At 33.3% G+C, this 27,509-nt stretch overlaps 1 protein-coding gene across 4 annotated transcripts in view; it reads right to left on the bottom strand.

Annotated features, from left to right (window-relative positions):
* The window catches only part of LONRF2 (LON peptidase N-terminal domain and ring finger 2), an 86,303-nt gene that overhangs the window by 31,025 nt on the left and 27,769 nt on the right, over positions 1 to 27,509 (bottom strand). For 3 of the 4 annotated variants that reach the window (XM_051984724.1, XM_051984725.1, XM_051984723.1), the window contains exons 2-3: positions 8,615 to 8,733; positions 1,477 to 1,599 (exon numbers count right to left, since the gene is read on the bottom strand). In XM_051984724.1, the coding sequence (XP_051840684.1) occupies positions 1,477 to 1,599; positions 8,615 to 8,733 (242 nt within the window). The remainder of the gene's footprint in view (positions 1 to 1,476; positions 1,600 to 8,614; positions 8,734 to 27,509) is intronic. The other variant, XM_051984726.1, reaches the window with a different exon arrangement.

The following is a 27,509-nucleotide window of genomic DNA, read 5'->3' on the forward strand; positions in this document are numbered from 1 at the left end:
TTCAAGCAAATTCATTTATACTGCATCAATATACTGCAATACTAAGATATTTTAATGTACCTATCATTTTTTTGGTGTACATTTTCCACCGATACAGACTATCACTCCCACATATCATCTCATTCTATGAATTATCAACATTTTTATCTTGTCCATGTTTTCACATGAAAGAACTAATCAATGTGTTAAAAGGCTTTTTTCTTGTTCTTTTAGTATATTGGGGTTATTTATTTATTGTTTCTTATTCTCATTACTGGCCACATCGTCATAAATAAATATCCTCAATAACATATTTTATATCCTTTATGCTCAAGTCCAATTTCCACTAAGATCATACTGATGAAGGCATGGAGGCAAGCTTTGAAGGCTATGTCAGTGAAACCTGAACTCTGGAAGGCTATACCAAATTGGAGAAGCTTTGAGAAAAAATCCAACAATAAACTTATTATCTTTGGTCTTAGAATCAACTTAGTTAAATGCAAAAAAAAGTACCAGAAAAGATGGCCAGTGAGTGATTTTGTTTTTTGAGAACAATATATGATACAATCAAAAATTTATTGAAAATTGAATTTTTATTCCCAACTATTTTAGTTATTCACTTAAGGGGAAAATGGTCCAGCTACCAAAGTCTACTGGATCACATACACAAGGTCAAGTCCAAAAGGTCTCTATTTCCACTAATACAATATTATATCATACAGAATTGGATAGTGTGTATTTACTACTAGAAAGCACTATATATGGCCACAGAAGGAGAAAATGGTATTCAACTTAGATACCAGAATAGCAAAATTCTTAAATTCATAAAATGTAGAGAAAGTACTTAATAGCTAATTTAAAGAAAAATGTAGAACTTATAAATGTATCCCTAATGGCAAAGAATTGGAAATTAAGGGAGAGGGGGAAATCAATTGGGGGAATGGCTGAATGAGTTGTGGTATGGATACTACAAAAGTGAAAGAAATGACAAGCAGGATGATTTTGGAAAAACCTGGAAAGACTTTTATGAGCTGATGAAAAATGAATTGAGCAGAGCCAGGAGAATGCCGTACATAGTAACGAGAAATATTGTAACAAAGATAAAACTAAAAAGACTTAGCTATTCTGATTCAAGATGTGATCCAAGATAATTCCAAAGGATCCATGATGAGAAAGATTATCGATCTCCAGAAAAAGAATCTCCAGACTGAAGTATCCTTTTTTTTCACTTTTTCTTGCAACATGACTAATATGGAAATATGTTGTGCATGACTTCACATGTACAATTAATTAATATCACATTGTTTGCCTTCTCAATGGATGAGGGAGAGACAGCAAGGAGAGGAGAATTTGAAACTCAAAATTTAAAAAATATATATCAAAAAATGCAACTGGAAAATGTATAACAAAATAAATAAAATACAATAAAACTTTTTTTTTTTAAAGAAAAAAATGTAGCCCAATTTGAAGGGAAAAAAATTCAAATAATCACTCTACCTTTTGGGCTTCTTTCTTTATTATTCCTCGTCCAGGATTTAAGGCAACACAATAGAGAAACTCCTTCAATGCCTCCTCAGTTCTTCCCAATCCAGAAAGAGCCTGAGCTTTCACATAATGTCCCTATATGTAGCAAATAAAAAATAAATACTTAAAATGCAACATGCATGTAATTCATCCTATTTCAAGAATAATAAGCTTAAAGAATAATCATTGCAATTAATTTGTTAAGCAAATTTTAAAATGAGCCATGCTTGAACTAATTCTTTTATATTCCTTTGCCAAAGTTAATGCCAAATTATTAAAATCTAAATTTCTTCAAGCTATCTACCTACTAAATTACAAAGGAACTTCTAGTATTTTATAGCCAGAAGAGAAGCTACATATAGGAGGCTTGACTGTTCTTTCTAAGGCCAATCTGATAGCTCAGCTTTTGCTAAGAAGTGCCCAAAGCTATGTTATACATTTTTAAAAATTCATTTACATGTTTCATCAATGTCTACTTAAAGAGAAGCAGTAATTTCTTTCATTCACCATAAATTTACCTCATTTGAGTTTCAAACTGTGTTGTTTTTCACCAAACAAGTTTAATGCCTTATAGAAACTATGTCATCCTTTTCCCAGCCTTGATGGGAGTCTTCTAGTTTAAGTGATTAGTAATTTTATAATTTATTATATATTCAAATAGATTTACCAAAATGAAAATTAAAATCACCCTATAATTCTTCACTGTTTCAATCTAATAGGCTTTCGTGTAAAAAAAAAAAAAAATGATTGCCATATTTGCAATCACCTATCTCTGTGCTTTAGGCATATAAGCTATAAGAGCAGGTTACACATATTAGCAATGTTCTCTCAATTTTATCCCTGTATTTTTTAAAGTCTCTGCTGTTATGAAATACAACTCATTTTTTTCTAGTGATTTATTTTGTCAATTTACCTTAGAACATGTAGACTTAACTCATTTGCTTATTTTAATTTTAAATCAGAGGTAACTATTTGCATTATAAACATGCACAATGCACAGATGATAAACTGGAGATAATCATTGAGGAAATTACTAGCATGCAGAAGAACTAGGAAAAGCTTCTTTTAAAAAGCAAATTTTTAACTGAGGTTTGAAGGAAGCCATGAAAGCCATGAGGCAGAAATGAAAAGAACTTGAAGCACTGAAGACTTATTCAGTAAAAATGTACCAAGTCAGGATGTAGGGTGTTATGTGCAAAAAACAGCAAGGAGGACAATGTCACTGTATTATATAAGATGTGGAAGAGGATTAAGGTCTAAGGACTAAGAAGAATGGAAAAGTAAGAAAACATATTGTAAAGGGTTTATTATCTCTGCCTCTTGGTTTCCTTCAAGTCTCAATTAAAATTCCACTTTCTATAGGAAGCCTTTCTCAACCCCTCTTAATTCTATTGCCTTTTTCTTTTAATTATTCCATATTTATTTTATAAATCTTATTTATACATATTTCTTTGCTTCTTTTGCCCCCACTAGACTGTGAGCTCCTTGAGGGCAATGATTATCTTTTTACTTTTTTTTGGAATTCCCAACACTTAGCACAGTATCTGGCACTTAATAAATGCTTATTGACTTATTCTGAAAACCAAAAGAGAAATTTCTATTTCATTCTGGAAATGATCGGGGGCTGCTGGAGCTTACTGAAGGGAGTGGAAGGTACCATGGTCAGACATATGCTTTATGAAGATCATTTTGGCAGGAATATGGACTAGAATGGAGACAAACTTGTGGCAGAGCAATCAAACGGCTACTGTAGTAGTCCAGGCATAAGGTGATAAAAGTACAAAGTAAGAGAAAAGGGAATGTCTAAAGGGAAAATTACAAATGTAAAATTGACAGGATTTGGTAACAGACTGGAAATGGGACAAGAGAGAAGCTGAGGATGACAGTTAGATGATCAGTTTAGGGAACTAAGAGCAAAAGGAAAATAATGAACAATGCATAACTCTTTTGAGCTTTCTGGAACAAGATGTCCGACCTCCAGGTACCCCTTCGATCTTCTTCCTTCTATTCTAACTTCTTCTGGTGAGCTGACCTCCCCCATTAAGATGAGACACTTTTTGAGGGAAAGGACTGTCTTTTTCTTATTCTGATCCCTATTGTTGAGCACAATGTCTTGCACACAGAAGTGCTAACTAAACTTATATTGAATTGAAAAGAAAATGAATTAAGTTTTAGACATATTGTGTTTAAGATAGTTAGAGAACATCCAATAAGAGAGGTCCAATAGGCAGTTGGAGATTTAACGCTGACATTCAGGAGAGAAGTTGCAGTTGAATATATCTCTACATAAAGATAATCACTGAATACAAAGAAGCTGTTGAGATCACCAAGCAAAATAGTATAGAGGGCACAGGGAAGAAAAGAGGGCATAGGACAGAGCCATATGGGACACCCATTAATGGATAAAGATCCAGAGTAGGAAGAGGAGTGGTCATACAGGCAGGAGGAGAACCAGGAGAGAACAGAGTCAAGAGAACTTAGAGGAGAGGATCAAGGAAAGGAAGATGATCAACAGTGTTAAGTGCTACAAGGTGGGCAGAAAAGGTAAGGGTGATAGATTTGGGAATTAAGCCTTGATGACAGGTAACTGGATTCATTTAAATTATAAGTTCAGAAATCAGATTGTAGAAGGTAAAAGAAAGGGGAGGCATGGATTACGGACAGCTCTGTGAAGGAGGTTAGCCATGAACAGGAAACAAGAAAGAGAATGATATCTAGCAGGGATGGATGGATTGAGTATTTTGGATTGATGGGAAAGACATGAGTGTGTTTGTAGGCAGTAGGGAAGCAGTCAGTGGATAGGTAGACTGAAGATTCTTTAGAGTGAGGATGATAGTAGAGGCAATCTGCTGGAGAAGACAGACTAGAACAGGATCACCTGTTCATGTAAAGGACTTTGCTTGGCAGAGAAATGGGCTACTCCTTCACGTAATACAAGAGTGAAGGAGGAAATAGTGGGGGAAGGTATTTGAGTAACGTGAGAAAAAGAAGAGGGAAAAAAAGGAGCTCCCAGTGAACGGCTTCATCAGATATTTAAAAGAGAAATGGACTATGAATAAAGAAATCTGGGTTCTAATGATTATAAAATCAACTACTTGGGTATCTCTCTTCTCCTCTCTTGAGTATTAATAAAAACGAAATAGATGAATTAAATAATTTCTAAGAAATTCCATGCTAAAAGGATGTCCATCAACTGGGGAATGGGTTGAATAAGCTGTGATAGAAGAATGTGATAGAATATTATTGTTCTGTAAGAGAAGATAAACAGATTAAGAAAAAAAAAACTTGGGAAAATTTAGGTGAACTGATGTAAAATAAGAACCAAAACACTATACACAGTAACAGCAATATTTTAAGGAAGATCAATTGTGAAAAACTATGATTAATACAATGATGCAAGAAAATTTCAAAAGACTCATTATGAAAATTGCTATACATTTCCAAGAGAGAACTCATGAAGTCTGAATGCACACTGGGGTATAATTTTTTTCTCCTTTTTTTTTTCTTGCTTTTCTTTTGCCACATGATTAATATGGAAACATGCTTTGCATGATTTCACATACATAATGGATATCCTAATGCTTTCCTTCTCAATGGGAAGAACTGGAAGAAAAGAATATAGAATTCTAAAGTTGTTTTTTTTTAAATGTTAAAAATGAATATTTTTTAAAAGAAATTTTATTAATTGATCATTCGGGAAGGATAACAGCCCCCCCTTAAAATTAAACTTTTTGTTTATTTCAGGAGAGTTTATAATTGTTATTATCTGAGAAAGACCAACTAGAGGGATATTATATAGGTAGTTGCACTGGACCTGAATTTTTTTTTTAATTTCACATTTTATTTTTCCCCGTTTACATACAAAACTAGTTTTAACATTCCTCCCCCCCTTTGTTAAAACATGTTAAGTTCCAAATTCTCCCCTTCTACTTTTATCCTCATTGAGAAGGCAAGCAATTTGACACAGCTTATAGATGTGTAGTCATGCAAAACACATTTCCCTGTAAGTCATTCTGTGAAAGAAAATATATACAAAAAATCCAAGAAAAATAAAGAAAAAAAAAAAAGTAAAAGTACTTTTGATATGCATTCAAGCTCTACCAGTTCTTTCTCTGGAGATAGATTACATATTTCATCAAAAGACCTTCAGAATTGTTTAATCATTGTATTGCTGAGAATACAAAAGTTTATTCAGTAGATCACACAATATTGTTGTTATTGTGTATAAAGTTCTCCTGATTCTGTTCATTTCACTTTTATCAGTTCATGTAAGTGTTTACAAGTTTTTCTGAGAGCATTCTGGTCATCATTTATAACACAGCAATATTCCATCACAACAATTTGTTCAGTCATTTGTGATATCTGCGTATTTTAAAATCAGCCAGAGTCAGGAATTCAGGTTAAGGGAAAATCCTCGATCTTTATTCTTTGTGGAGGTGAAGGGGGATCTCGATAGGAAGTGAGAGCAGTCGTGACACGAACCCGACCAGTAGTCTCTCTGCCTCTCTCTCTCCACCCACCAAAATCGTCTCTACGACATTTCCAATACAACACATCAAAACTTGCACAGAGAGTGGGTGGCGCCATTCTTTCTCCAAGCATATATAAACAGAGTATCGTCCAATTGCTATTTAGTGCTTGGGACCTCAGTGCATCAACTCGAGCTTCAGCTCATTACAGTCATTCCCCAAATGATGGCCATCTCCTCAATTTCCAATTCTTTGCCACCATTAAAAGAACTTCTATAAATATTTTTGGTCCTTTTCTTTTTTAAAAAACCTCTTTGGGATGGACCTAGTAGTGGTACTGCTTGGTGAAGGGGCATATTCACTTTTATAGTTCTTAAAGCACAGTTTCAAATTGAAACTGGAATATCTAATTGAATTTTAATGTCATTATGTCATATCAGGTAAAATCTGTTTATTTTTGTTTTTATATCCTCAACACCTAACACAAAAAAGGCATGTAATAGAGAATCATTTTTTGAATTGGAACATATATACCAAAAAATTTCAAGAGTCTTTAATAAAAAAAAAAAAAAAGAAAGAAAGAAATTGCCAGAGTAGCTCTAAATGGCATTTTCCCACGGGATATAGGACCTTATTTAGAAATAAGGTCCAAAATTGATATTAAATTTGTTTCACCTGGATACTTGGAATAGCACTAGGATCGATGTACAGAAGTATAAGAAGGAAAATTTTAGTTTCAAACAAGGAAAACTTTCTAACAATTAAAATTGCTCTAAAGTAGAATGAATTGCTTTAAAAAAAAAAAAAAAAAGAATTCTCCACCATTATAAATCTTCCTGATGAGACCATCTGTTAGGATTATAGGAATTAGAAGTAAAAAGAAATTTAGAGATATAATCCAGTGTCTTCATTTTATAAATATTATAAAAATATCTTCAAAGTTCAGATGGAGCTACTGTTAGATGATATCTGAAGTCTACTCTAGTTCCAAGATGCTTTCATTCTATGATAGCAGCAGATTCCAGAGCCTCTCTAGAATGACTACGGTAAAAGAAACATCTTCTTTCTTTGCCAATTTCATCCTACTGACTTCCTGGGAGCCATATCTGTTCCTCTTCTTTACTAGCTATGAATCGTAAGTTGAACCCCAAAGAAAGCAAGTCATCATAACAGAACATCATATATTACCAAGTTGACCCTAACTAAAGGTTCAATTGATGCCTACATGAACTGATCTGATTACTTGATAGTTAAATCTAACTCCCCTGAGCCTATATCTCCAATTATAGATAGTTCCACATTCTCTTCTGAACATGGCTTCTTCAACTTCATTAAGTCATGAAATGAAAGCATAAAGGAGAATTTGTATTTGCCATTAGATACACTCCTAAGTCCACATTTGTCACTTGAGTCTTTCAAGCCTAAAACAAGAGACAATTTTATTTAGAAATAGAAATGCAAATGAAGGAAGGTAAGAAGGAAGGCCACATGGCATACTGGAACAAGCACTATACTTAGAAGTCTGAGTTCAAATTCTAGCCTTGCTACTTACTAGCTATGTGCTATTGGGTTCTGAAAACAATTGCTACATCTCAATTTATATGTTTGTCTTAATCCATGTGATTGATATGCACAATTCCCAAGAATAGAAAATAAAAGAGAGAAAAATTATTTAGTTAAATTAACAAGATCATAGACTGATCTATAAGAAATATCAGTGGCCATCTAGTTTAATCTCATTTTATAGTAAGGAAATGGAGGACCAGAAAAGTTAAATGATTTATCTCCTGTGATCCATCACAGTGGTACTAATTATTTGAGGCAGGATTTGAATCTAGGTCTGCCTATGACCACAAAGCCAGGCTTCTTTTTACAATACCAGTTGGTATTTATTGGATGACAGGAGAACAGTAACTTTTTTAGTTTAAGAATTCAAAATATAGACAGATATTAGAGAACCTCTAAATAATAAGTTCAGAAAGTTTCTATGCATTTCCATCTTTAGCTTCCTTAAATCTATTGAGCCTAATTTAAATTACTATTGTTAGACTATTATTTATAATGATGTTCCTTTTTGTGCCAGTGTAGGGAAAATACTAATTTCCTTACTTATAAGATCTGGGGACCAAAATCAAATATTTTCATTAACATTTTCTCTATTTAAAATTCTGTTTTTCTTAATCATTTTTTCCTTTATTTAAATCTGTCTACGATGCAGATGTACCATCTATAAATATCATACTTCAAAATTATTAACCTTTACACTTAAACTTATAAAAGCAGCTACTCTACTTAAACATAAAATTCCTACTATACTTCTTCACTTACCATTCTACAAAATACATTTACTTTATTTAGAGATTATAGTTGACTAATATCTATCCACTTATCTGTATATTATTTAGTATCTGTCCAAATTAGTGACATATTAAAGTTCCTAGGAAGGCCAAGACTATGTCTTTTAACTTGATTAGTAAAAGCATACTTATTCATGAAGATACTTGTGTAATTATACTGAAATTGCTATTGTCCATATATACTTAATAACACTTCTCTCTCTTTTTAAAAAGTTTCCCTAGACAAAATACTGTTTCTCTTGCAGATAAACCTATTACTTTTCATTCAAAACTAAGAAAGATTACCTTTGGCCATAGAGGTTTACTTCTGCAAACTGCATCTGCATCATGAAGGGCTTGATTATATTTCTTCATGACTGTGAATAATTCTGCTCGTTGTACTATTAACAAACTGTCACCAGGAGCTGTAATTAAAAAAAGAAAAGAAAAGAATTAAATATTTATTCTAAAATAAAGTTAACTGAAAATCTTCTACAAAATCTAGAAAATAAACATTAAGAAAAGAATTCTTGCTATCCATCTTCAATTGTACATATTCCCTTAGTGAGCATTTGGGCAGTGTAATTAGGAAGTTTTTATATCAATTTTTTTTCAGATATCCATAAACAGACTTAAAATATCATAAAGTATATACTATAAACACACACAAATATTCAAGACTTCAGCTCAGTGGCCAAAGTGAATTTTCCACTATAGATACCTTAGCTAAAACAATTTAAACTATGAAATAGTGGATTATGTAGTTTAAAACCAATAGCTACAATAGACAAAATAACTCGCAAGAAATTGTCAAAAAGTATATCTGAGATATTCATAACATTGATGACTTAATTTGTGTCCCTACATAGAATAAACCTGATTTTCTCTTGCAACCAGAAAACAGAAAATTCTTCCATATGAGAATGGAAAAAAAAAATTTTCCCTTCCTCTACTTGCCCTTCAAATAGGTAGGAAGATGGGGATGTTACTAAGAATTGTTCATCTACTATTACAGACATACTCTCACAATGGTAAAAATGGCAGTAATACAAAGCCTTTTTTTCTATGTACTGACAACATTCAAAAAAGTGTTTTGATTGGTTAGATAATTATTAAAGAAAAGTAGCAAAAACCAGGACATTCTATGGTAGATCCATTATTATATGGACTCTCCTTAATAACTCTAGTTTTGTCTCAGTGTAATATGTATGTCAACTTTTAAAACTGAAATGAAGACTATGCCTCTTTATTTGGGAATGTAATTTGATTAAACATAGCAACAAAGAATTAAAACTTGAAAAAACTCATAAATCGAAAGACAACACATTTCCATAACTTTTTTGATGAAATTCAGTATATAATGATAACTGTGTATAATTCTTTGTAACACAGGTATATACTAATAAGAATGAAATTCATTCTTTTAGGATATTTCCCTTACTACAGCTTCAAAGTTAGGACTCCCTATCATTAAAATCAATTGCAAATGTTTATCTGTTAATGTTGATTTGTAATGAAATTTTATATATTTCAACTTTGAAATGTCTTCACACAGAAAACTAAGGACATCATAATGTTGGCATAAGATGCAATATGTCTGACTATGGATGATTGAATCCCTATGAGCTCAGAAAACTCTACCACAAGTTAGGCACAAATAGTCCTTCTGAACATTTAGGATGAAGATGTCTCTGGATTTGCACATCTTACCTTTCCTTTGTGCTATGGAATCCCTATGAGTTCAGAAGACTCTACCAACAAATCAGGTACAAATTGTCCTTCTGAACATTTAGGATGAAGATGTCTCTGGATTTGCACATCTTGCCTTTCCTTTGTGCTACTTTGCTTCTGCTTTGGTCATAGAGTATAGCACCTTCTTAGATATAGGCACACTACAATGGGCAAACCTGTGCAGCATCTCCAATGTCTCATCATCAATATTAAAGATTTACACAAGATAGATACTGCCAAATATTGACATATGAGCATATGATTTTAATTAAGCAAATTAATCACTTGGAAGGCATTTATAGGGTTTTATTAGATTCTTCTCTTGATATTTGTTTTTTGGCATGTCATTATGTTGCAAAATAATTATTTTACGTTGAATGTTAAGTAGAAGCTCCTCAACTGCACAATTAAATGAATTTTGAAATATGGAAATTTCTTTTGACTGCGTAAAGGTCCGAGAAATGCTAGTGGAACTGTAGTTTGAGTTCAGCAAATATTTATGCTGCCAATTTGTGTGGGAATGGCAATCTGGCTTCTGTGTTTTAGCTTCTGACAGCATGGAAAGTGCATTAAAAAAAAAAAGAAGACATTATTTGTGATTCAAACAACATTAGCTGTCATACTAATTTACTTTAAAAAATAGAAATTTCACATATAAGCACCATTTTGCCTTGCAATTTTTATGTTGAATTTATTTAGAAACATTCTCAAATCTTCAAGCAAAAGCTAATTTCCAAAGCTAGTCAGTGTTTGATGCTTGATAATAGTGGCTGAAGGAATTTTTTATTCAAAAGAATTTCAAATTGGCATTGACCTTTAAAAATTATAAATAAAAACATGAGAAATAATAAAAATATTTTTAACATGAGGGGTATGTACTGGTAACAAAAAAAAAGTAACAATGATACATCTGGCACTCGAAAGACTGGAGTTAAAACCGCATCAGTGGAATTTGTAAAACAACAAACAGCAATGGGAAACAATCAAAGTACCACTTACAACTACTCAATTCTCCCACTGCAGATGAAAGCAGAATCACAATAGTAAAGGAACAAATGAAATTATGTTTTAATAAATCTTTATTTAAAATGAAATGTTAATTTCATTTAATATGTCATGAAATATTTTTCTATTGATTATTTTCAACCATTAAAAAAAGTCTAAAAATCAATCTTCTGTCAAAGGTCATACAAAAACAGAATTGGGCCAGATTTGGTATGGATTTACATGGGGAAAGGGAAGGGTAATCATGCCCAAGTATTAATGTATTCAATTACATGCAAATTCAAATAGTAATACATACATACACACACGTGTATATAATAGGTATATGTTTATAGGATAAATAGATATGATGAACCATTTTAGAGAATAGCAGCTTATGTTAAAATTTTATCTTGTTATGGGCACCATGACCACCCTACCAGTAGTGTCATAAGAAATTATGTAAGTAGTCAGTGTAAAACAATAAGTAGAAAATAGGAATTAAGAGTATATAAAGAAAACATAGAGGTCACTTACTAAAACTACTCATAAATTAATTAAGACCACATTCAGAGACTAAGTGTTATATTAAGAGATGTCAGCTAGGCCCTGGTAAAGAGCCCTCAGCCAGCAAGATAGAAAGGAATGCGGACATGCAAGAAAATCAGAATGTTATGTTAATGAGGAGTGGGATAACATATTCAGATTAATGGGGATGGGATAAAGAAAGAGGAAAAGGGTCAGGGGAGAAAATGAAGGAGGGATTAATGGGTGGGGGAAGTTAAGGATTAGAACTAAAACAGAAGAGTTAGAAGGGATAGGAAATAAGAGAGATACACAAATACAATAACAAGAATCAGGAATATAATTTATTAGAAAAAAAAAGTAGGGCTAGTAATCTCAGATAAAATCAAATTTAAAGACTCAATCAAGAGAGAAATCTACATTATATATCAACCACGTTGTCTTTTTCAATCCATGTCTATGTGTGTTTAAATGCTTATATGTGAATGTGTGTAAGTATACAAAGCAGTATATGATCCTTTTCAAAAACTTAGGACAACTCACTCATGTTTTCTTGAAATGGAAATATAGTTACATATTTTCAAATCCTTCCTGTCATTCTGCTGAGTACATGACACTTTTATTTTTCCTTTTTTTATTATTTTCTTATTTTGTATTTAGTTTTAAGTAAATAATTTTTAAAAACTATTATGATACATTTAAATGATTCTAAGTGAAAATGAGAGTTATCTAAATGAATTAATGAATGAAGCATTTATTAAGTGCTTACTATGTGTAAAACATTTGCTAAGTGCTGCGGTGAAAAAAGCAGTCCCAGCTCTTATAGAGCTCAGTCTAATGAAGGAGACAACCCAAATGTAAGGTCAGATGAAAATATTCCATTATCCTTAAAGGGCAGCATAAAGCAGATAGATAGTAATACCTCTTCTTTACTGTCATTTCCACTGATACAATATCATTTCTGATGTTGAATCATTTGAACATGCTAAGAACTTTTTTTCCTGAGTTTTCAGTAGATGTGGCTGCTAGGTTACATTGCTATAGGTTTTGTTTTCTATGATGATAGTCATGAGTTAGAAGCACTGCCACTCCCACCGCTCTTCCACTGAAGCTCCGGGACTATCTCCATCAAGATGTACACCTCCATAGATTACTCACTGATCAACTTAAATTTTAAAGATATGTACCAAAGATAGGAAAAAAAAAAAAAAAGGCAAGTTAAGATAAATCTAACATAGGGACTTTTATAAGAATTTTATAAGAATGTCAAAAGTGCTAAAGCCTTGAATGAGTTGGAGCTTTCTTTGAAACTTAAGTGCTTGGCTATGTTAGAGATAAGACCAAGAAAAAGTGATACAACATCACTAAGGAAATGTTTAAAATTATTGGCACATATATAACCTACACCAGCTAGCTTGCTATCTAGAGAGGGGGGAGAAGGAAAGGAGGGAGAAAAAAATGGAACTCAAACTCTTACATAAGTCAATGTTGAAAACTATCTTTATATATAATTGGAAAAAATAAAATACTATAAAGTAAAGGAAAAAAGATGGGATGATAGGTAACATGTCAGAAAGAAGGCAGAACTACTCAATTTCTACTTTACTTTTGTTATCTCTAACAAGGAAAATTACCTTAAGACTCAAGGTTACAACATCAATACTTAATAAGGACCTGAAATTTAAATTAATGATCTTTTTTAAAGGCATCTTTCAATGAGACAAGTCATCCCTACTAGACAGATTGTATCTAAGAACTCTGAAAAAATTTTCAAATTTCAATTTAATCAAAAGAGAAATTATACTAGATACTAAAGATAAAAAGACAACTGGAAAAACTGCTGCCAGATTATAGTATATTTTTAAAGATGAACCAAGGAATTTGTATTTTAATATAAAACCAATAGAACATTACTAAAGGCTTTCAAGGAGAATGACCTGGTTAGACTTGCATCTTATTAAGCAGATTATTTGGACAACTTTTTGGACAACTTTATGTGTAAGCAAGAGAGTGGAGAATATGAAAATAGGAAGATCAACTAGAGGACTATTATAATAGCACAGGTTGGAGGGAATTTAAGAGTTTTGGCCAAGTAAACTTAAAAGTTAAAAAAAAAAAAAGTGCACAGATGAAAGTTGCTGTAGCAACAGAATCAATAGGTTCTGGCAACTAAATGACTATCAAAGGTGAGGAAAAGAGAAGAATTAAGGATTACTTTGAAGTTCTAACATGGGTGGATATAGAATAGTGATATCATCAAAAAGAAATAAAGATTTTGGAGGCTGACAGTAATAAGCCTCTTACTACTCTTAGAAGAAGATTATTCTACTTTTAGATAGTTTTCAAAAGAATTTTTCTTCCATATGAAATAAGTTTGACAAAAATAAGTTTCAGACTAACATGTTATTATATCTATTTATCTATCTGTATACCTATATCTGATTCACAGATATAGTTAGGAGGAAGAGTTTTTAAAGGATCATAGGCAACTAACAAAAAACACATCACATTGATTACATGAAATTGAAAAACTTATTATGCATTAACAAACTCAATGTAATTAAAATAAGCAGTCAACTAACAGGAAAAATCTTTCCATCAACTATTTCTGGTAAGGATCTGCTATTAAAGGCATGAGGAAACACAAATATATAAGCCATTTCCATTAAATAAAAAGTCAAGGGAAATTAACAAACAATTCTCAAAAAAAGAATTTCAAACTATTAGCCCAGAGAATAGTATCCATCAACCATCAGATTAATGGTAATTACTACTACCATCCTGGTTCCTGCAGACCATTCCAGACATCAACTTTTGTGAAGAGGTGACTTGGCAACTATTTCTACAGGTGCCATAATCCCCAGAAAAAAAACAAAAAAAAAAAAATCCAAAAAAAGAAAGTTCTCTTCACCAAAGTTTGAAGTACAGTAAATGATTCAATATCAGAAATAAACATGGTTTTTTTTTAATGGAAAGGACAAATCCTAAGGACCAATAGCTGAAATGTCTTCTATGCGTGGTCTTATGTTTATCTTGGGAACATTGACTTTGAGGGAAAAAAAAAAAAAAAACATCTTTTGTATCCCTAGAACTTAGCTTACTACTTTGCAAATAGTCAACTTAGTATTTTTTCATTTATTCATTCATCTGTCCATCCTTAGCCTGAGTTCCCTTCACTCCACCCCTGTCCTGTTCAGCCTGCCTTTCCTCCTGTCAGAGTCTAGATCCTGAGGTTTTTGATCAGTGTAATTTACACAGTGGTAGTCAAAATGTGATGCAGGGAACCACCTCAGTGCCCAACATTTTTTTAAGGGGTCCTTAAGGTCAAAACTATTTTCACAACAATATTAAAAGCTTTTAATTTCTAATGCAGTAAATATCAATAAATATAACTTACATAAAAGATCTTGGGGTAAAGAGGGTAGGAATGACTTTTTTTTAAAAGAGAAAGGTGTTTTGAGACCAAAAAATTTGAGAACAGCTGTCATACACTAACAACTAAACATGAATCCCTTACTTGTCTTATCAACTTGTCTTATGCCTTGTCAAACCCAAACCCATATTACTTCCAAGTATCTACTTTCTCTGTTCAATTGTGACTTAGGGACAATGCTCCTGGAAAAAGTCACATAGCTTTACTGCCTGGGTTAACAAAAAATTATGTTATCTAATTTAAAATGGTCCTCAAATAAATCCTTTCACTCTTTTTTGATTGGCTTTTCATCATTCTCCAAAACAAGTTATTTTTAAACCTCTTCTCTTCAGATATCTCCTCCTCTTCTATCTTTTTCAGTGGAAAACTTAAACTTTCTACTTTAATGAAAAAAGGGGACCACTCATCAAGAACTTCTATATCACCCTATATCTCAAGACCCCATTTTGTCAACCCCATTCTCCAATGAAACATTCTCACCTATGCTCTAATGAAGAGATGGGCTTTCAATTTACCAAAACTAAGCCTTCTACTTGTCCCCTTGACCCTCCTTTCTGATTTCCTCCAGAATTTTATTCACTTAATTCTTTCGTCTCCAATCTTTTCTTTTTTCCATTGGCTCATTCCTCATCAATAATTCTTAAGTAAATCTTCTTTTAACACTATCCAGTCCTCCAAATTATGTATCTCATTCATGTATCTCATTTATCAATTCCTAGAAAGGATTGGTCATCTTCAATTGTCTCCCCTTCCTCACCTCTCAATTGTTTCTCAACCCCTTACAATTCAGTTTGTATCAGTAATTCTCAACTAAAACTAATTTTCAAAGTTAATAACAATATCTTAACTAAATTCAAGGGCATCTTAGTTTTCATTCTAGTTGAACCCTATAGTTTGGAGCTCTGTTAACTACTCTTTCCTTCTTTACCTTGAAGACACCTCGAAGATAGTTTTTTCTTTCTTAATTCTCCTCTTGCCTTTCTGAACATGCCTCTTTAATCTCCTTTGCTATTTCCTCCTCTTACAATCTGTTACTGTGTGAGCATAACTTAAAAGTTTTGTCTTGAGCCTTCTTTTTTCTCTATGTTCTCCCCTTTAAAGATCTTCTCACGTTCAAATGTTTCAATTAGCTCCATGAAGATAAATTCCTGATACTCAAGATCTAAGCCCAACACTGTTATGAGCCCCCAGAAGCAAGACTACCAGACTACCTCAGGAGAAAAGAACTGGTCCAGATTCAAATGGAGCTGGTCAAAGCTCTCAGAATGAGCAGCAGTGGGATAGAGCCCATGAGACGGGAAGTGCAAGAGAGGACTAGAGAAGGGAGAAAGAGGGAGACTAAAGAGGGAGGTGAAAGGGAGAAAAAGGGAGAATTAGGGAGGTGAAAGAAAAAGAAAGAAGGTATAGGAGGGCTGGAGGATGAAACATAATATATGTGATAATGTTTCTACAAAAAACACAGCTGAAGTATTCAATTTTGAGGCTCACATTTTAGGAAGGATATGAGTAAACTAGAAAATGTTTATAGGGACAATGGGTGGTGAATGGCCCAGGAATCTTCCATAAGAGAATGCCTTGAAGGAAATGAGAGTTTTTAACCTGAAGAAAAGACAATTTGAGAGGTGGGGACAAACATGAAAACTATCTTCAAGCATCTGGCATCTGAAGAGAATCCAGAAAGGAATTCTATTCCTTCTGTTTTGCTGCAATGGGAAGAAGTTGCAGAGAGGCAAATTTAAAATCGATTAAAAAAAAATTACATAATAACCCAGCTTATTAACAAGTGCTAAATAACCACTCAATGGCTATTCATGAGTAGTTGGATTTAACGGCCTCTGAGATTCCTTCAAACTCAGATTCTGTAATTTTATGAAAAAGAAACATGCCTCAGTTTCTTCATCTGCAAAATACAATTGCTCTTCCAAGTCTATAAATTTCATGACCAAGCAAAAAATTGATTTTAAGTAGTTAGTGGTAACCCATAACTAAATAGCACAATGTGATTTCTTTATATTATCATCAACATGGTATGGTACTAATTAGACTGGTTTTGGGAGCCAAAAAAGCTGGAGTTAAATTCCAATTATTAAGAACTATTAGCTATATGATCCCAGGTAAAGGTCACTTCTGTGAGCCTCAGTTTCTTTACCTAAGTCACAGGCTTATGAAGAATGTACCTTATGAACAACTATTATCAAAATCAGTTAGACTACCAAACAGACTGAGGTGAGTCTCATTTTACTCTCTCCAAATAGGATCTGTCTGCAATACAACAACAACATGGTGTCTAGCACAAAATAGATAATAAATTACAGCCCAACGTTCTGCCTTCTCCTTGACCTGGTGCTATCACTTTGCATAGTCATATTCTTCTCTCTTTTGGAAGTTTCAGACCCTCAATGCAATTATAACTTTGCTCTGACATTAACAGCAGCAGCATTGGGAAAAATCCATCCAGCTCCCCAGTATTCTCTTCCACTCCATAGGGACATCCTTTTCACCACAGGTCCTTGGGCAATGTTCACTGCATTAAGAGGCTAATTCTCTCCTTTTTGTTTTAAATGGGATAGGCTAAGTGCCATTCAATGAGCAAGTATAGATATTTCAATCTATACTGCGGATGTCATATTATCTTCCCATCCCCACAGATAGATTTTCTTCTGAATTTTCCTAGTTCTATCCAAAGTGTTACCACCCTTTTCCCCAGCCAGTTTTGCAATCTCAATTAATGTCAATTCTTCTCTTTCCCCACATATCTAAGCAGTTGTCAAATCTTGTTTATTCTACCTTCACAGAATCTCACAATTATCTTTTTCTCTCGACTCATAAAGTCACTATATTATTCTAAGTCTTAAATAATTTCTTATTTGGAATACTGAAATAGTCTTTTCTCTTTTAATTGATTTCCCTACCTCTTAAGTCTTTCCCCTACCCCTAACCAAAGTATTTTTCCTAAAATGCAAGTCTATTACACATACCCATACCCACACTCCCATTAATTTTCAGACTCCAATTATTTCCCATTACTTCAGGAATCAAATACAGACTCTGTTTAGTATTCAAAGTCCTTCACAATCTGGTCCAAATCTACCTTTCTAGCTTTATTATATACATTACTTCCTTTACCACAATATTCTACGATTCAGACAAAGTAAGTATGTTGTTCATGCTTATACAAAAATACAACTAATGTCTAAATGTGAAGAGGAAATTAAGCTATATCTATTAAAGTATGTAATAAGGAATCAGAAAGGAAGAACAATTAAGACATATTGAAAACTTTTTTGCTAAATCTAAACAATGATTTGTGAAATCATAAAACAAATTCTGTTTTAAATAATGTCCTGAATTTGCAAATCTCTTTAAGGTAAACATCAAAAGAAGACAACTATGTAATGTAAAGGAGAAATTGTTGGGAGATTCACTGTTGATGTTTCAGTTGTACTTGGCTGAAGCCCCACACTTTCACTGTAAATCTTAGGGTCTCTTCTCATGACATTCTTAAGAAAAAGTTTAATATGTGAGACAGATGAGCATATATAATAAGATGGGTTTCAAATATGATTGTATGTTCAGACCCAAAGAGTAGCTACTAATGATCTGAATGTCAACTTGAAAGAGAAGTATTAAGGTTAAGTGTCTCCAGGGACATTTCTCAGTTCTTAACGCTAACATCTGTGTCAGAAAGAGACAATTAAATTTTGCATGCTGTTTTTGCATTATTATGGTGAAAAATGACACAAAGAGACAGTAATTCCTACTGAAATTCTGATATGTTCATTTACTGTTGGGACCTATTATTTCATAGTTCCACATGAGTGTCTCATACTTAGACGGCTTTAAGATTTCCTTCTAGACTCACAACTCTGAAAAACATGATAAATAAACAGCTGATTCCTCCTTTCCCATTTTGCAAATAAAGAGTAACAAGATTAAATGGCTTACCCAAAGTCACAGAAGCAATTAGTGACAAAGATCAAAACTTAGCTTGAGTTTCATATTATTTTTCCCTAAACTAAAGCTGAAAGTTATTGCTGAATCAGGTTGTTCGCTTTACAACTCATTTTTCAACATCAACTAGGCAAGAGATAAAACTAAATAAACATGCATTGAATTAGGAGAGGAAAGGTGAACAAGCTGCTTACATTTTAAAACATCCAAAAAACAAAAGTCCTAGGTAACATCCTAGAAAATGGAAAAATAAATGAGTTTTCTCTTTTGTTATTATATAAATAATTTTTACTCTGGATTTAGTTACAACATTTTCTGGGTGCTCTTCACTCAAGAGGTATTTTTGATGAAATAACAAAATAAAATCACATCACAACTTTTTCTTAGATCTTTTAGGTGTCCTTAATATTAAGGTATAAACGCTAATAAGATTGTTGGCTCTTATCCATTTCTTCTCTTCTTCAAAGAACACCTGCAAAAAGCAAAATTAATCTCACTAAGCCTCCATTTCTTCATCCAAAAAATGGGCATAATATCATTAGTTGGAGACAAAGCTAAATTGGGAGACAATTGTAGTGTGCTTTCTAGAGCCCCCACAAGCTGGAGTGCCAAAATATACCATCCGGACTAGATCTCTGGAGGATCTCAGGACCAGCCCAAGTCCTTGGTCAAAGATGCAGTCCATTTATTTCAAGTCCTCTCAGCTCTTAAATACCTTAGTACCATTACATCACTACAGCACACTGAGCATGTGCCAACTGTAGAACCATTACAACACCATATCACACTATGCAAATGCTAACTATAAACACTCTGCTACTGATATGTAAATATCTCTCTTTACTTGGAAGTATCCCTTGCTTCAAGTAGAACACATGTGGTCCTGCCCTCCCTTGACTTCTCAGGAAGGAGGAGGAGGAGAACACCAAAGGGAGGTGGATCATACCCTCCCTGACTTCTCAGGAAGGCCGAGAACCCTTAAGGGAGATGGGAAGCTAAACCAGACATAGTCAGCAGGTTCCCTCTGGGCTGAAGGGTCTTATACCTTACCCAGAACTCCCCCACTATCTGTAGCCCTCTATAGATAATACTGTCTTTCAGAGTTGTTTTGAAAAAAATATTCAGTAAACTTGAAAGTGGCAAAGAAATTAAGCATACTTATGCTACTTGAGTAACAATACTCTGAAAGTGATATATTACTGTAATCTCTTTACTAGTATTTCATTTTTAAATTTTTTCATCAATATTCATTAGGAAAAAAATTCTATAATTTTCTTTCTGTTTTGGGTTTCAGCAACCATATTTTTGTCCTAAAAGGAATTTGATAGGTAGGACTCCTTCTCAGTTGGCCTGCACCCTGACATGTTCTTACAGATGAATTGCTAAGGAAAAATCTTTCTATAAATTATTCGAGGTAGAGGTATCATGTTGCTGGTTTGCCCCAGGGATGAGACCCTGCTGCTGGGTTGTCATGGTAACAGGACTTCTCTGAGGAAGGGCTCTGGGCACAAGGTTTATTTTACCAGACAGAAATGACTAGTGCCTTATACTAGGGGTAGGGCCCAGGGGTGGGTCTTTGCTTTGCTGCACTGACTGCTGACCTGCCTAGAAGGCTGCAGGTTTATGGAATAGGGGTCTTCCTGGTGGACTGCCCTAGGTTTAGAGCCTACCATGCTGGCTTGCAGCTACTCTCAGACCTCACTACCCTTCCACCCTAGAGAGATAAATCTTTGCTCCTGTGCTGAAAAGCTGTTTCTATCTATGTTCCCAAATCAGTTCTGAGGTGATTTACAAGTTGTTTGAAGAGGAATTTGTGAAAGTTTCATGAAGATTCCTTCTACACTCTTACATTCTGAAAAAAAGAAGTTCTAGAGAGTTCTTTCAAAAGTTAAGTTTACTATTTAGGATAAAGTATTTTCTTTAATCCTTTGCCCCTTCCTTCTTAAATTTTTTATGGGAAGAGGGAGTGTTTGGTTTCAAACCAAATGTATAACTCTTTGCAAGACCAGTCATTGTTTTTTTTTTTTTTAATTCCATACAGAATTTAAATTTTACTTATTCTTCATTTTTGCTTCATAATTAATTTTCAAAAATGCCCCACACCTCCTTTTCTCAGGTCATTCTTTGTTACAAAGATTAAAATGAAATAGTTCATCAAAGGTGTCAGATACATATTCCTATCCCACACATAAACTACATTTCACACCCACAATCTTTTCTTTTTTTCACCCCTGAAATGAAGACAGGTTCAAGTTTCCTCATCTTTTCTCTAGGACCAAATTTGGTCATTAAAATTATAGAGTTCAATTTTATTTTGTTTATTTTACCATACATTTATTTTGTTGCAGTTAGTGTACTTTTTTTTCCCCTGGTTCTTCTTCCTTCATTCTACATCCATTAATAAACATTTTGTCACCTTTATTTTAGTCTCTTGTGGCACAGTGATTTATTAACCACATCTCCTTTAGCCACTCTCTAATTACTACATACTCGTTTTATTTCCAGATCTTTATTACTTTGGTATATTTGACTGTATAGAACTTTTCTATCTTTGACCTCTCTTTGGGGCAATGGGAATGATGGACTGTGTATGGTTATTTTAGTCACCTTTTCCCCCTCCATAATTCCAAATTGTTTTTCAGAATAGTTGGGTGAATTCACAGTTCAACAGTTTATTAGAAATTAAGGTAGAAAATTAGCTGTTTCTTATAAAAAGATTTTATACACCTAGCAACTTCTTCAATATTAAGAAAACTATCAGCATTATTAACCATATAAATAACAAAACCCAAAGAAACTAAATGATTATCTCAAACATGCAGAATACCCATTCTATTAAAAAAGAATAAAGAGCATAGGAATAAATGGAATAGCTTAAAATGATAAGTAATATGTATTTAAAACCATCAGCAAGCATTATCTGTAATGGGAACAAATTATAAGCTTTCCCAATACAGTTCAGAGGTGAAACCACAATGCGCATTATCATCTCTACTATTTAATACTGCAACTAGAAATGTTAGCTACAGTAATAAGAAAAAGAAAATGAAGTAATTAGAATAGACAATGAGGAAACAAAAAATATCTCTGCAGATGATAGGGTGGTATACTTGAAAAAAATCAACTGAAAACTATTTGAAATTATTTACTAATTTAACAAAGTAGCAAAACACAAAATAAAGTCACAGAAATTGTTAGCATTTCTATGTAATATCAACAAATCCCAGCAGGGAAAAATGGAGAATTTTCATTTTTAAAAAAACTGTAAACTATATAAAATAGGGAGTCTATCTGCCAAGACCAACCCAAACTATATGAACAGGACTATAAAGCAAATCAAATCTAAACAATTGGGAAAATATCAATTGCTTTTGGGTAAGCTGAGTCAATATATTCTACCTAAATTAATCTATTTGGTGTCATACCAAATAACAACCAAAAATTATTTTATAGATCTAGGAAAAAAACAGTAAGAAAATTCATCTGGAAGACCAAAAGGTCAAGGATTATCAAAGGGAAAGAATGGGAGGAAAAAAAGAAAAGAAGGTAGTTTAGTCATACCAGATATCAAACTGTATTAAAAAGCAGTAATTAGTAAAAATAATCTAGTACTGGCTAAGAAGCAGTGGTGGGAATCAATGAAATAATTAGGTACAAATTAAATCATAGTATATAACCATAGTAATCCAGTGTATAATAAATCCAAAGATCCAAAACCAATTATTTACTATTTGACAAAAACTTCTGGGAAAACTGGAAAAGAATATGGCAGAAAACTAGATATAGACCAACATCTCAGATCACACACCAAAATAAGGTCAAAATGGGTACATAATTTACACTTAAAGAGTGATAGCATAAACAAATTAAGAGCATATAGTAGTATGTCAGATCTTGGATAAGATAAGAATTTATGGTCAAACAAGAGAGTGAGCTAATACAACCAAAAAAATATAAGGAAAGCAGAAAGAAAAAAAAAGGGGGGGGGGGGAAGTTGATAAAGGCCTAATTACTCAAATAAATAAATAACTAAGACTAATTTATAAAAATACAAGTCATTCCCCAACTGATAAAAATAAAAAAAATATGAGCAGCCAGTTTTCAAACAATCTAGCTGTCTGTAATCCATAGAATACTAATTTGTATACAATGCTTAACAACTAAATTTCTCTAGCAACACTTGTAATTCACAACTTTTACAAAATGTCTTTTACTTTAGTAAAGTATTTTTTGTACTTTTGCTTTTGGCTTTATTCTCTACATACAATAACAAAACATTTTCTATAAGGTTTTGACAGCTTATCTATCAAAAGCTCTCTACACTGCAAATCTCCCCAAATTCTCTTTTAATTATCAATGGTTTCGTTTTGTGATGAAGAGAGCCATCTACACTCAGAGAGAGGACTGCAGGACTAAGTGTGGATCATAACATAGTACTTTCACTTTTTTGTTGTTGCTTGCTTGCATTTTGTTTTCTTTCTCATTTTTTCCTTTGATCTGATTTTACTTGTGTAGCATGATAATTGTGGGAAAATATATAAAAGATATGCACATATTTAACATCTATTGGATTACTTTCCATTTAGGGGAAGGGGTAAGGAAAAGGGAGGGAGAAAAGAAAAATTGGAACACAAGATTTTGTAGGGTTTCATGTTAAAAATTATCTTATGCATATTTTGAAAAATAAAAAGCTTTAATAAAAAAAATTATTGACCAACCTGCAAATAACCAAAAACACTAATGTAAAACCCCAGAATGTCAAGGGATGACTGCATATAGTTTTATATAGATAGTTCTCACTTTACCTTTCCACAAACTTATACTTAGAAATTTTTATATAATGCGAATCTGCCCAGGGAGATGTGGATTGGCAGAAAGGAGGAAGGTATAATGTTCAAAGACAAAGGAGGCAGTGACAAAAAGGAAAGCACATCTTGAGGTGTGGCCAGAAGCGCACAGGAGTCAGACATGGACACAGAAAAGAGAGGATGGGTAACATCTGAGAGCCAGAGATGGGAGCACAGTATCCAAGGAGATGGACAAAGTTATTGGGGGAGGAGGGGGAGGTGCTGGACATGAAAATGCAGCCAAGACCTCTCTGGGCACTGGAGATTTCAAGTCAGCTAAGTCTCCAATCCAGCAGCAGTAGTCTCTTCCGTTTTTTCTGTCTTCTGTTAAAAGGGTTTGGGTTTTTGTTTTGTTTTGTTTTGTTTTGTTTTGGGGGGGGAGGCGTAGATTAAGGGGAAGCCTGGGAGAGGAGACAGACAGGAGTGAAGAGTACAATACTGGATAGAAAGTTAACAGATTTTTTTTTTTGAATGCAAATTTCTTTCAGAATTCTTTACATAAGTTGAATTTATGTAAATTGTCTATATATTCTATACATATAAAAGTGGTTAAACATTCCATAGTGAAATTGATAAGCTATAGTTAAGTCTAAAAATTATCTTATCTGGAAATCAGGATGTTTTACCACTGAGATAGCAAAAGTTATATATGTTTGGAAAAGTTGGGAACAATCCCTGTTCTCCAATTTTTTTCAGCAATTTATCTCATTTGGAGAAATGATATTTTGAGTAATTGAATTCTGTTAAAGCTGTATAATATCACAACACTTAAAGCATGTTTCTCAATTCTTTTGAGCTACGCAGTGCATTATCCTCATTTTTTAGTGAGAAAACTGAGGCTCTGAAAAATTAAATGATTTAGTTAGAAAAAGTTGAAGGCAAAATTTGGACTCCTCTTGCTTTACTCCAAGTTCAAGATATTGTATCACAATGATTAACATGTTCTACACAAAACATAGTAAAGAAGTTGCAACATGAAGAGAAAGGAAGAAACATGATGACTTCATTCCATTCACAAATCATAAAACCAAACATAAACCATCAGGAAAAATTATAAAAATTATATATAATATAAATTATAAATTATTATTATAAATTATAATTATATAAATCATGAAGTATATAATGTCAAGGACAGAGAAACCATTATTAATCTAATGTTAATGGATGAGAAAAAAAATTTCTTTGTACAACTAAAGTAAATCTATATAAATCCACCATGGCTAAAGAACATATCCAAACAAGTTAGTTGTTTTCTTAGCTTTATGTCAATGACTCAATCCAACCCTAAAACCAGATTCTGTACAATGCGTTTTCTCTAAAGGATAACCTTATGAGCCTCTATTTTAAGATTTGGAATTTTTAAAAAATTCAACCTATCTTATGGGTTGAAGTGTCTACTTCAACAAAACACTGCATTAAGATCTTAGGGACAAGTTAAACAATAACAGAAAGTTTCTGTTGTCAAGGATCTCAAATTCTAACAAAAAGAATGAAACTTAAGGTTATCCTTAGCTTAAAAAGGTGAAAATCTCCCATTGCATGCAGACCTATCTCCAATCCTCCTGATCTATATCTTGCCACTGGATGCAAATGGCTTGAGAGAAGAATGTGAGGCTGATGACTTTACACAGCCCTCTCTCATTTCAATCCAATTCACTTGCATGTCATGGTCTCACCCTACTGATGTCATGATCATCTTCAAGAACAAAGGACAGATGGCATACTGAGTCAGTATGACGACTGCGAGTCAGGAGGACCCGAGTTCAAAAAGGATAAATAATAAACAAGAACAATATAATTTGAGAAAGAAGAACATCTGAGAACTAGATAAATCAAGAAAGGTAAATCAAAGCTTAAGATTTTAAGAACGAACATATTTAGGCATGAGGAGAATGTCTAGGAAAAGGCAGGGATAAAAGAAGGGGAAAGCAGAATTTGGGGAAAAACAAGTAATCAAATTTGGCAGGAAGAGACATTTATTAAAGGGAAATCATGTGAAATAAGTTTAAAAGGGTAGAATGGAGCAAGACTGTGAAGGATTTTAAATGCCAAATTTAAGAGTTTGAAATGTATACTGGGGAGCAACAACAATAAGAAAGTCTTATAGATTCTTTAACTGAGTAGTGATATGGTCAGACTTGTGCTTTACAAAGATATGAATTGTGGAGTCTGGCAGGAGTAGATTTGGCTGATTAATAATTGAAAGTGCCTTTTAAGAAGCCACTACAGTGAAAGCTGTAAAATGGGTTTTACTACAAAAATTTATTATTACTTCTTGCCCTAAACCAAAACATGATTTAAGCAGTTAAAAGATTCTAAAAATAAATTTTTTTTGCTCATTTTGAAAATCAATGCAAAGTGCTTTTCTTTTTTCTGTATCTCTTAAACAGGTTGCATAAATATATTTATTCCAAACTTTGCATTGTGTACATTGTTCTCTTAGTTCTAATCATTTCACTTGGCATCAATTCGTGTAAGTCTCTCCAGCCTCTCTGAAATCATCTTGCTGATCATTTCTTATAGAACAATAATATTCCGTAACATTCATATACCATAACTTATTCAACTGTTCCCCAACTGATGAGCATCCACTCAGTGTCCAGTTTCTTACCACTTACAAAGGACTGCCACAAACATTTTTGCACATGGTGGGTCACTTTCCCTTCTTTATGATCTCTTTGTTGAGAAACACTCCTGGATCAAAGGGTATGCACAGTTTGATAGCCCTGTGAGCATAGTTTCAGATTGCTCTCCAGAATGATGGATTAGTTTACAAATCCACCAACAATGTTTAAGGTCCCAAGTTTTCTCATATCCCCTCCAATATTCATCATTATCTTTTCCTGTCATCTTAACCAATATGAGAGGTATGTAGTGGTATCTCAGAGTTGTCTTAATTTGTATTTCTCTGATCAACAGTGATTTAGAGAATTTTTCATTTCAATTTCTTTATCTGAAAATTGTCTTTTCATAATAATCCTTTGATTATTTATCAATTGGAGAATGGCTTGTTATTCAGCAAATGTTTATTAAGTGCCTACTCTATGACAGTACTATGCTAAATTCTGAAAATCCAAAGAAAAGACAGACAGTTCCTCCTTTCAATGAGTTTGCAGTCCAATAAGGGAAACAACATACAACTAGGTACAAACAAGCTACAAACTGGATAAATTATTTAGCCAAAGGAAGGCACTAGAATTAAGGGAAATGGGAAAATATTTCTTAAAGAAAGAAGGATTTTAACTGAGACTTAAAAGAAGCTAGGAAAGGCAAGAAGCATTGATAAGGACAAAGTGGGAGGACAAGCAAGAGAAAATAGCCTGTCAGGAGATAGACGGTTGTATGCAAATAAAAAAAGAGGATAATGTCACTGGATCATAGGAGGGGTGTAATATGTAAAAATACTAGAAAGAGAGGGACACAGGAAGGATGTTACAGAGGGCTTTAAAATGACAGAGAATTTTATATTTGATTCTGGAGGTGATAGGGAGTTAATTGAATTGGGATGTGGTATGATCAGAATTGTGCTTTGGGAAGATCATTCTGGTAACTGACAGGAGGAAGGGCTAAAGTGGAGAGAAGCTTGTAGCAAAGAACCAGCTAGAAGGCTTGCCCAAGAGCAAGGTGCCTTTAGGGTGGTGGCTGGGTCAGAGGTTGCAATATCTGCTAGCAAAAACTGTCAGGTCTTAGCAACAAAGCATGGGAATGCAGCAGGGAGGAGTCAAAG

Source organism: Antechinus flavipes, chromosome 3 (genome assembly GCF_016432865.1).
Source record: "Antechinus flavipes isolate AdamAnt ecotype Samford, QLD, Australia chromosome 3, AdamAnt_v2, whole genome shotgun sequence".
NCBI lineage: Eukaryota > Metazoa > Chordata > Mammalia > Dasyuromorphia > Dasyuridae > Antechinus > Antechinus flavipes.